At 35.9% G+C, this 12,107-nt stretch overlaps 1 protein-coding gene across 1 annotated transcript; it reads right to left on the reverse strand.

Annotated features, from left to right (window-relative positions):
• Positions 1–1,184: 1,184 nt before the first annotated feature.
• LOC122406671 (uncharacterized) lies at positions 1,185–11,616 on the reverse strand. The gene is made up of 13 exons (XM_043412259.1): positions 11,349–11,616; positions 10,912–11,020; positions 10,569–10,784; positions 9,692–10,027; positions 9,476–9,603; positions 9,163–9,364; positions 8,695–9,073; positions 4,551–4,935; positions 4,229–4,381; positions 3,963–4,139; positions 3,548–3,761; positions 2,862–3,059; positions 1,185–2,231 (listed from the first exon to the last, which is right to left on the reverse strand). Exons 2-9 carry the CDS (start codon positions 11,017–11,019, stop codon positions 4,363–4,365), a joined length of 1,773 nt encoding a protein of 590 aa, XP_043268194.1. The 5' UTR covers position 11,020; positions 11,349–11,616; the 3' UTR covers positions 1,185–2,231; positions 2,862–3,059; positions 3,548–3,761; positions 3,963–4,139; positions 4,229–4,362.
• Positions 11,617–12,107: the final 491 nt, after the last annotated feature.

The following is a 12,107-nucleotide window of genomic DNA, read 5'->3' on the forward strand; positions in this document are numbered from 1 at the left end:
AGAACTTTATTTTATTTGAAATCGACGACATGGCACGCACGAGTGTTTACATCGGCGGCCATGTTGGAAAACTGTCACTTCGCGAAGCGGCGCTCGGGAAGCGAGGCGCTCAGCCAGGGAGACTAGAGGGAAGGAGTGGACACAGCGTGCTTTAGAAATGTACACGAAATCCGGGCCAAAGTAGATGGCGTTATGATCTGAAAGATCCTAGTTATATCTGTTTTCGATCAGACACCCTGCCGTTACTACTTATTCCCTAACCTCAATATGTCAAAATTCGTGCAGTGCCGTTTACGTTTACAAAACTTTTTTCTCTCATTAATGTACAATATTAATGAATTTATCTACTAGCTAAAATAATTTTATTCTATTTAGTTGAATAAAAATCAGTTCATTCATTCGGAATCTTTCTAATATAATTTTTTTTCTGAAATAAATGTTGCGAAGTCCGCGACATTATTTTCATAAATTTTCGAAAACAATTGGAAACGCTATCGCTCCTGTAAAGACTCTCTGGCAGCGACTCGTTATAACATAAATGTACTTGTCTCAGAGTCGCTGCCGCGACTCTAGATTATAGAAATTAAGCTTCATTCGAAATTGAAAAAAGTGATGTGTTCATTCAAACTCCAATTGATTAAGCCATGAGTGAAATGAAAGTGTATAATGCTGTATCGTGAACGCTTTATCAATAATTATACGCGATATCAATAATTTTAATGCAAAGAAAAAAACATCGTAAAATTAGAAATTGTGCTGTGGAGGACCCAAATAGTTCACAACTTGTTCTTAAGGAATGAAAAACAATATGAAAAATTGTGATAAAATTTGAGAATAAAACTTTGCTAAATAAATTAAGCAATGTATGGTTTTCCCTACCCCAATTTTTTTTATGTACAAAATGTAGCGATGCCTTATGTAAATTTTCATGATAGATTTCTACATATTTTTTTTCAATATCGAATAAATATAAAACCTTAAGAGTGATCTTCGCTCTGGTGAAGTCTCATTTTTTAGAATTAAATAATTATCCGGTCTTGTTAAAAATTAATAATCAGCAATAAGTAATTATAAAAAAATAAATACTGAATGGAAGTTCAGTTATGATCTTTAGTTTCATCAAGATGTAAATCGGCGCGAATGAAAGGGTTCTTCATCAATAAGTTCGGCTTATAACTGTTATGAATAATAAATATACGTTTATTCAGTTTATGTGTCGAAATATGTTTATTCCACTTATGCCAAACGACTCATTAATTTTAGCATTAACAGTTGAGAGTAGCTAAACAAAAAGCGAGATTGAGTTATTTTGCGATTAAGATTAAATATATGTACAAAGTTTTCTGAATAATGAAATTACCTAAGTAATTAGGTTAAACATAAAAATCGATTAATCTTTGAGTACAGACGATGTACTACAATTTGGCATTTTTGCGGAGTCGTTTCGTTCTTGTACGGCTTTCATTTTGATTAGCGTTGTACGACTTGGTTAAGAAATTAGCTCTCATAATTATATAAAAGTCTATTATCTTTCTTGTGCAATTCATGTAGTGATTGGCGCAACCAACCATTGGCAAGTTTTTAATTTCCGATGCTCTTTCGAGAATAGTATGGATCGTATCAACGTGAATGCCGAATTTTCCAGTCACGTCTAATACAGTTGATTCCAGGCATTCGGTCAACCGGAATAAAGACTCACTGGGCCGAATCAATCCACCAAACTTCTCCAGGAGATCTACAGCCGCATGTGTCGGATCATTCACTTGTATTTCTCTAGACTTCAAGGAATTTAGGCAGTCGTTGCATTGCAGTTTTTTCATCATTGTCCGGACAACGTATCCAGCAATGTAACATTGTACTTCTGCGCTTGTACGTGTGACATCATACGTATGATCGTGCGTACTGTCTTTCCACGTACTGAAGTCCATCGACAGTGTAACCTCATAATTGTGATCCCGTTGGTGCGTTTCCGTGGGTGATTGCTCGATACGTCCTTGTTCTTCCAACATATTGTCGATGGTTTGCAACCATGCAGTGCGAGGCTGTGATGCAGCAGCCAAAGAATCCGTGGTCTGCATTAATGTTTCGAGCAGCTCGTGTCCTTCGACGTTACTCCCTTTCGGGGACTTCACTAACGAGTAGCAGCACAATAATCGAAATAGTTGAGCAAAAAACAATGGGTCAGGATGATCGTTACTACCACCAGCTCTGCGCATCATACCGAAAAATCTCTGAAACAATAGTGGAATTATAAATTTTACAGAATAATTTCATACATACTGGAATTATAAAATTTACAGAAAATTTTCACGCATAGTGAAATGCACAAGCAAATCTCAAAAAACTACTTACAAATGTCGGAAAAAGAAAGGAGAGCATACATGACATTGCATTCTGGATTTTTAAAACGGGGTCGAAAACGACTTCAATTTTTTGTAGTGAAAAATTGTTTCTGCCGTTTCTTGAAAACCCTATTCCATTGAATAGCATTTTTATCATTGGAATTCTGTTCCATACGCTATTACTTTTTGTCAATGGAAACTGAAGAGTTTGGAGTACAATAAAACGTTTACTGTCACATATGAGGAGCAGATCTGGAAATGCAGTAGGGTCTTGACGTTAAGTATTGAAAATATAGTTTTAAAATCACGAAGTCAAGACGTTCAGGGTATATATATATATATATATTCGAGATTGGGCGATTCTTTTTTTTTCAGAGAAAATTGAGATCGTTTTCGACTGCTTTGTGAGATCCATGTTTGGAAAATTAGATGATATGGCATGAAATTATAATTGTAGCTATAAAATACAAGGTTTCTATAAATGAAGTGTGCGGAATTTCAAAAAAACATGTCACGTACTTCTAAAGCGTCTTGGTTCAGTCGTGACGTCATAAGGTATTCAAAATTGGCTCGTGATTGCAACATGTCCAGAATTTCGAGGGTGGCTCCTAGAGTTACTTTCAAACCTTTCAGGGTACTTGATGATATTGGTAAGTCTTTCAACGAAGAAACTGACGACTCCCACTCTTTCAAGTACGCAAGGAAGCTTGAAATTGCCTGGTTAGGATAGCAAGAAAGTATGGAAAAGTGATTATTAAGAGGAAGCATCGGAAATCAGTTTCATTAACATATCAAAAATATATAAACATGAAAGAAACATTGCAATAATGTAGTCAGGTGACTTTTTCCGCAATGAAATAGGTGGTGATTGCACAGAGATGCATGAATAAAATTTCAGTACAAATTCGATTCAACACTTCCACAACAAAAGAAAAGCATTTTCCACAAACGATGCAATTGATCCCGGAACACAAAAGATAAAAAACATATGGTCAAAAAGATGGACGAGAAATAGGCAACACCAAAATCAATGTTATGCTCTCTGAGCAAAAAAAAATATGAGGACCACACGGTAGGGTTACTTCAACCAGGTTTTCGGATTAAACAGTCGTTCATGCAAAAAAACAAGGTCAGGCTGCCAGTTCAGGATCAGGGATAATGCCATGTTAACATAAATGATACGAGCCGTCCGGAGGAATCATTACCAGTCTGAAACGTCAAGACAGCGAACAGCAATCCTCCATGAAAGGAATAAGATCCGAACGATAGTTATAGAACATTATGTTCTAAAATTGAACAGCATCGACAAAATTTCCGCACTGTCTCTCCGTCACAATAGAACCTATGAAAAACGGCGACGGAAAATGCAAGTTCAATATCCAATTTCGTGTTGGGGTCTACAAGCGAACCTGCTAAAAGCTGAAAATAGGTAAATGTAAATAGGTATTAATAGTACTCATCTGCTATTGCAAGAGTCTATTTCGTAGATATTTATGTATTTCAACATCATTTATAATTCGAGCCCCGTGACTCGATGGAAATGAGTTATGTTAATGTAAATCGTTAGGTGATTAAACGATATATTTGACTAACAACGATAGTACAAAATTTATGACATACCTTTTTCTGTTGACAGGATTCCGAAGGACGAAGCGCATTTTGAGGCGTTCTGGACATCATTGCTGCGATTACATTGTCAACGCGTTCACAAAAATCGCGTGTTGGCTTTGAATCTTTTAATTGTGGACAAGTGCTTTCATAAATTTCCATAGCAGCGCGAATTTGTTGCGAGAACAACTGAAATAATTCCATGGATAGTTATCACTGTATGTTGATATGAAAAAATGCATTGTGAAAAATGAAAAATGCAGTACAATACAGCCTACCTCAAAAGCCAGAGGCACGTTCATTTTTTGATACCCCACAGGATTCAAATGTGCAGGCGTTAATTTATATGCCAGTTTCAGATTTGGCCTTGAGAAACTTTCGCACTGTAATAACGCTTCGAAATGCTCTTTCTTCACAATTCCACTTGGTGTCTGCAAACAGAAAAATATTAATTCTTAGATGAAATTTTTTGGGCAATAATTTGTAGTGTACCGTTAAGCGATAATGTAAGCGTAAATTCTATACCACGAAAGAACGACGATTCATGCAACCGTTGCGGAACATTTAATCAAATGTGGAAAATCGGAGATCATCCATAACCTTTCATTCTCGTCACAAGGATGTAGACAACTTAAATTGTTCTCGTCGATACCAAATATGTTCCAAACACCTCTATTCCATTGAGCTCCGTCGGTAGTTACAGCATCGACATGGAAACCCGAATTGCCCAGCAGAATCACGCATTCCAAAATCAATTTATGTAAAACTGCACTCGAAACTGAATCTTTGCTGAGGAAGCAGCCAAGGGCTTGTACCCATCTACCTCGAAAAGGTTGGAACATAAAGACCAACGCATGGTCGGCTCTTGTTGCTTTTTGATTTTCGGGTGTATATTTTCCAAGATCGACGAAACCTCCGAACTTCATTGTTTTCCGATCAAATGAAATTGCCTCACTCAACTTCATTTCATCGATTAGAAGGACACCTATATAATAGTTGCAGTGTTGCCAGTGTCAGTACAAATGTATTAGATTCAGTACTATTGCTCATTTTTTAGTACGCACGTACGACGGAAACGAAACTAGTACGACTTTTTTTTTCTGTCGGTACGTTCGATTTACCGACCGACTGGTGAAATTTGCTGCCTGCCCTCTATCTCATAACACGAAAATCTTATGTACAGCGTCATTTTTAACGGTTTTCTCGTTCCCGCCTGAACGTGTTTTTGTTTTGTGTTCATTTTCTTTCCATCTTCTGCCGATTCTCAAATCTTTTGGTTTATATAACTCCTGTACCTGTATAAGCATTTCATGAGTCATGAATAAAATTTAGCAAATGAAATATTAAAATAAGTGTGGAACTTCATCGTCGATATTCTATAGGATATACGTATCATCGGATTGTTTCACCTTAACCTAGCATCCTGCTTCCTGCTTTGTTGTTCTTTCAGAGTCCTAAAGGTAAATATGAGATGACAAGTTCGAGCAAGTTTTTGGTAGTCTTTTTTAATTTAAAATATAAGAAATATAATACAGTGCATAGCCCTAGTATTTATATTCAGATAAATCGATGAAGGTTAGAGCGGCACCTGATATGAGACTGACAATTTTCTACATACACTACTCCGTGTTTTTTTTCTCACTCAAGGGCTGATGAAAAGAGATAAAAAAACGCTCTATTAAAGACGATCAAATGAGTAATGAGACACTATTCAACAGATGTCACGTTTGAGTATGTAACAGTAGTAGGGGATTTGTCGGTGAAAGCCCACGCTTATCAATTTCAGATTCCCTTTTCACGATTTACGAAGACTACGATGGATCCGATTGTTCGAAAACGTTTAAGGGATAAGTCATGCTCAGATTCTTCGATCACCGATGACGAAGATACATCGCGGCAGAAAAAAAAATCCTCACGGTACCAATTACACCGAATTCCGAATCATATCGCAAACATTAATGCAGTGACATGATTTTTAGAGCACTCCAAAAATTTTTTCTTCTAGCTCGGTCAAAGTCTACAAACAGAAATTTAAAGAAGAGTGGCGGCAATCATTCGGGAAATGGCTGATTTGTACAGAAGATAAGAAACCTCGATGTACTGCGTGCAATAAAAATTTAGAGGGTGGATATTCCCATATTAAGCGTCATGCTGAAACGCAATTCCATATAAGGGAATTAGAAGTGGCTAGACAGACCCCTAAGCTTGATGTTATCTTTAAAAAGACAACTCAAAATGATCAAATGAAACAGAAGGCGAAGGATGCAGAGTTAAAAATGGTTATGTTTTTACACGAACATAATCTACCGTTTTTGCTCATGGAACATCTACCCTCTTTTGTAAAAAGCGTGTGCCCGGATTCAAAAATCGCTGAAAACGTTAAATGTTCCCGCACAAAAGCCACTGCCATCACGAAAGACTGCCTGGCGCCGGAAGCAAAAGAGGATATCTGTCGGCGTTTAAAAAACTCAGTCTACTCACTCATAATCGATGAAACGACTGATGTCGGAACAAAAAAATCCCTTGCCATAATCATTCGCTTTTTCGATGAGATGAAAATGAGTGTAGTCGATAGATTTCTTGGATTGGTTCAAATCGAAAGTGCTACTGCCGAATCTATATTTTCAACAATATTGAAATGTTTGAAAGAAGTGGGAATCCCTTTCGCCAACATGATCGGCTTCGCTGCTGATAATGCTTCAACCATGATGGGCAAAACGAATGGAGTGCAAGCACGATTTCGGCAAATTCTTCCACATATATTCGTCCTTGGATGTGTATGCCACTCCTGCCATCTCTGTGCATCTGCAGCAGCGAATAAACTGCCTAAATCGATCGAGGATTTTGCGAGGAGTGTCTACAATCATTTTTCCAATAGTAGCAAGAGGACAGGAGAGTTGGCAGAGTATCAAACATTTGTGGATCTCAAGCCTCAAAAAATGCTTAGACCAAGCCAGACTAGATGGCTGTCGCTTCAGGTAATTTTATTTTTTATTTAACTTAATTTTGTTGAAATTTTGATGTTTTATTACTTCAAAAACTATTTCGATTTTGAACTTCTATAATTAACCTTATCATAATTCGTATTTTCGTAATAATGAATTTGAAATGAAAAATTATTTTTCTTATAAAAAATATAGAATAATTGTGATGTATGATGATGTATCTGAATCGTGTATTTGTAACTGAATCGCAGGCTGCTGTTGATCGGATTCTCCACCATTGGGATGCGCTGACGCTCTATTTTACAAATGCAGTTTTCGAAGACAATCTGCATTCAACAGAATCGATACTCAATTGCTTGAAAACTCCGGTGTACAAACTGTATCTCACCTTTTTATCATACACGTTGGAAAGTGTAAACAAATTGAACCTCGAGTTCCAGAGCGAAAAGCCAAAGATCCAGTCTTTGAATAAATCCGTCTCTGAGCTTTTCAAATCTATGCTCAAGAATTTTATGCAGCCATCATATGTCGATAAGACACCACTGGAGAAAGTGCTAATCAGAAATCCACACAATTTTTTACCGCTCAACGAAATATATTTCGGTGCGAAAGCTGAAATATTAATTTCCAAAGGAGCCATTGAAGCTGTTGAACTTCAGAGGTTCAGGACCCGAGCACTGGATTTTTATCTCGAGCTATGCTCGCAAATACAAAATAGATTTCGTTTCAACGATCCGATGTTGAAATATGTCGAAATCTTCTCACCGGAGACTGCATTAAATGGATCGATCCGAAGTATCATTGTTTCAACCACACTCAACTTTCCGAAGTTGTTTAACGAAAACAACCTTGAAGGATTGGATGCCGAATGGCGACTGTTGCCTAATGTGCAAGACATTAAGAAATTTGAAAATTTCGATTTCGTAGAATTCTGGATGAAGATAGCGTGTTTGAAAAACTCTCTGGATGAGATGATGTTTCCGAATCTAACAAAATTAATCAAAGCCATTTTATCTTTGCCTCATTCATCAGCTGCAGCCGAACGGACGTTTTCACAACTAAATTTGATGAAAACGAAAAGCAGAAATCGACTAGATGTCGATACCTGTGAGGCAATTTTGCATTCTAAAGCACTATTAAACGAGTCAACGTGCTATAACTGGCAACCTTCATCAACGTTGCAAGCAAAAAAACCAAAAATTTGATTTGAAGTCATTTTTATCTTCTCCTTTCTACTACTTAGTTTTTAAATCCTTATGGAACAAAAACGCGTGAAACGTGAAATATAAATTTATGAATTATCGGAAGTTGTTTGATGTATAGTGGGCTCATAGTCATAAGATAAGGTGATCCACATATATATGATAAAACATGTGTAATATGTTATGTAACATGTTCTGTGATCTCAACTCCCTCGGGAAAAAGAAATGAATATATTTGATATTTGATACTTCTAATACAATTTAAAAAAAACTATAAAACGTTTCATTCCTACATTATTAAATTTATTATCATACATTACCAATAGCTTTTTGTATGGATACTACGGAATATTTTTTACCACGTGGGTAATAAACACAAGAATTCCCTTTAGTACGGAACGCTTCCCCTCTAGTACGATTTGTAAATGGCGCTAGTACGCAATGAGATTTCAGACTGGCAACACTGAATAGTTGAATCGTGTTTAATGACATGACAAAGTGTTACGTCTTACAATTAGTTTATGTTACAAGATACAGTTGTGCAGGTAAATATATTTTGATTGATTCGAAATTTTGTTTTAATATTAGTAATGATACCTCTTTTAGATGATTTGTCCATCTGCGATCCTTTCCGCCGTAGGCCTTCAAACACAGCGTCGTGAAACCCATACGTCGAGGAGCTGATTTTTTGAATATATCTATTCAACGTTTTGCGGCAAGGTAGGGGCAAAATTTGTCGATCTCTCAAATGTTCGTAGAGAGCCGAGTTTTTTATTCGCATCAGCAAACATTCATAGATCCACTTGACTGTATATCTCCGCCTGTACGAAGATTTTATTTTGGAAGCCTCAAAACATGCTCTAATAGCTTCTTGCTGTGCATCGGGAAAAATGGAAATTTTTTCTTCCAGTATACTACTATTTACTGCCGCACACTCCGCTTGTAGCCGATCTATGTTTGCTTTCATCACCCTCATCTTTCAATAAATCCAAATTATATTGAAGAATGTGCCCATTGCTCATTTCATTCCTTACAGATATATAGAAATATTCATTTTTATATTACTTTTTGTAGCAAACGGAGATTCTTCCGTCGTTCCAATTGCGCAGCCTTTTTCGACTCCTCGTATTTTTTTTTTAAGTCAATCTTTTTTTTCCGTTTCAGTAGCTTTTTCCGAAGCCGTCGACAACGGACACACCGCGGACGCTGTACCACATTTTTGTATGATTCCGTGTCATCGAGAACTCCCGTACATAGACGATCCCGCCTGAGGACAGGAAAGTATAAAAATTATGAAAATCATTAATCATCACATATTTAGTCGAAGGTTTTTACCACATCGGAGACTACTAACATTATTTATGATAAGTAACGATACCTTTCATTTTCGATATCCGTACCCTTGCAAACTGTCAAGTTTTCCATCGTTTTCATATAGCTGAGAATTTCGGCCGTAGATTTTACAGTATCTTTTAAGTCGATCATTGTGTTCGAAATACTCCGAATCTGCTAAATAAATGGCATTGTGAATCAAATATCTGCGATGACGAACAGAATTTAAAATCGAATCTGAGAATAGCGTAAATATGATTACATGAATAGAGAGATCCTGATGAACAACGAGGTGTAACCGTACAGAGAAGTCTAATCGGTCTAAATAGGTGAATATAATGTCTGAGCCTTCCTGATTCCAAGCCCAAAATTCCGGCAATAAAAGCAATCTCAAATTACACTTCAAATCGTCAATCGAGTAAGGTGGAGTGTCGTGTACAGTGATATTCTCGGCAATGTCGTCACATTCCATCTGCAAACTATCAGTAGCAGAAGTAGCAACGAGATCAAGTGACAAGCTTTTCTCCTGAAGTTGACCAAGTGATTCGACGGTGCTGCCATACTCCATGATACTGTCCATAGTAGAAACGTTATTATTCTGAAATATTGCATTGCTTGTTAATTTATTAACGCCACATTAATTACTGCTTTAATCTATAATTTTTCAAACTATTGTTTCAACCGTCTCAAAATATTTAAGGAATTACGTGATCTTAGAAGAAAAAAAAAATCGAAATGTCAGAAAAAAAAATTTTTTCAATTCTTTTTACTAGAAATTATTTGGAGCCCATCTTGCGCAATAAGGTTCAAAAATGTTGATTTTTAACACAGAATTTTGTGAATTTTTTTGAAACGAATCGAAAGTGTCCCATTGAACGAAAAACTATTTTTTTGACTAAAAATAGCCGAAAAAGCAATAAAAAAATTATTTTTCCGTTTTTTAATTTTTATTTAGAAAGAGGGCTGAAAATTAAAAAAAATGATCCGTAATTAGTGACATTATGATAATTATATTCAGGATATACATTTTTTAAGCAAAAATCGATGACTCCGCAATGTGGTTGAATTGACATGGAATGACCCATATACTTTTTGCAATCTGCTTTAGGCTATGGAAATAGAAAAGGCTGAGTACTTACTTTGTCTTGGTCCGAAGGCTGATCCAGGAGCAATGGTACAGCATCATTATGTAAACGCCAATGGTCACGCGGTATAAGACTAATCGTGCCATCAGGTAATTTGAAGATATCATCTTTTTGAATGGATTCATCGGGAAAGTGCAGCTGACAAATATAATGTGTTTTCTTGAGATTATATTTCAAAGCATTTTTCCATACTTTGAAACGATCCTCACTCTGCAAATGATCAAAGATAGTTAACAGAGGTATATTTCATTTTACGTTCCTTAATGGAACTATGGTTTACATTCTTTAATGGAAATTGAAATATTTATGTAGAGAGTTATAAAATTCAACTTATTACCTTAGGTACAGCAAACAAAGAAATGGGCCGCAAACCCAATTCCTTTCGACGCCTGTCATCTTCATATTTTCCACTGACGCAACCTGGTACACCACAAATTTTTGGCATTCTAGGAAAAGGAAAATCAAATTTCAAGTCAGTAAAATATGAAACTAATATACAGCCAATAAAGAAAATAAGTTAAGAATGAAAAATTATATGTAGACTGCTAGACATAATTTCCCTTATTATTTCTAATCTTTCTTTTTATGCTTATAACAAGCTTGTTCACGAAGTAAAAAAGAAATTGTGCATTTTTTTTCATAAACAGATGAAAAGAATGCGGTAATTACATATAAATTTAACCGGTGCTTTCTGATCTAGAGCTCACACGTGCTCCGTTTCTTAACCTACGATCAGAAGATAATAATAAAAGAATGTACAATGTACAGAATTACCTTATTCGTAGAGAAGAACGCTGAATGGCACTATGATACACAAAAACATAAAATTCTTCTTTTTTTACATAAAAAGCATCGCACTAAAAATACGGCGTATCGGAAAAAATTGTCTCATTAACCTTAAATACAGGCTTAAATATATGAAACTTTCCTTTAGATTGCACATGCGCTGTAGCACGGTCACTTTCATGATGTGGACTAATGTTATTACTATAACTACGATCTTTCTGATCCATGCGATACTAGTGGCAGAACGCTCAACTAATACAAAACGAAATTTTAGGGACGCCGTTACTACTTATTTTCCTATGCTGTGTCCACTCCTTCCCTCTAGTCTCCCTGCGCTCAGCGCTGATAACTCAATTTCGCTTCACCAAGATTCCCTAGACTCGCAAAATTCTTGATTTAATTCAATTTTAAATAAATAATATTATTCTTGTTCAGAAAATTAATGCGGATCATTAGAAAAACATATTTGGAACAAATGGGTGAAGATTTCAGATTAAAATTATTTAAAAATTTAAGAAAACTTTTCTTTGAAAGATCGAGCGTGCACAGTGCGCATGCGCGATGACCTACATTCAACAGGCACGTGCAAGAACGTGACTTTCTGCAAATTTGTGAATGAAATCAAATAAAAATAATCTTATGGACAGAATTGATAGAAAATAACACAAAATAATGGAGAAAGTCATAAAATGAATTAAAATGGATCAAAAAACTGTTTTATTGAATTATATTAAATTCTTGCACATG

This window comes from Venturia canescens, chromosome 2, assembly GCF_019457755.1.
Source record: "Venturia canescens isolate UGA chromosome 2, ASM1945775v1, whole genome shotgun sequence".
Taxonomy (NCBI): Eukaryota; Metazoa; Arthropoda; class Insecta; order Hymenoptera; family Ichneumonidae; genus Venturia; species Venturia canescens.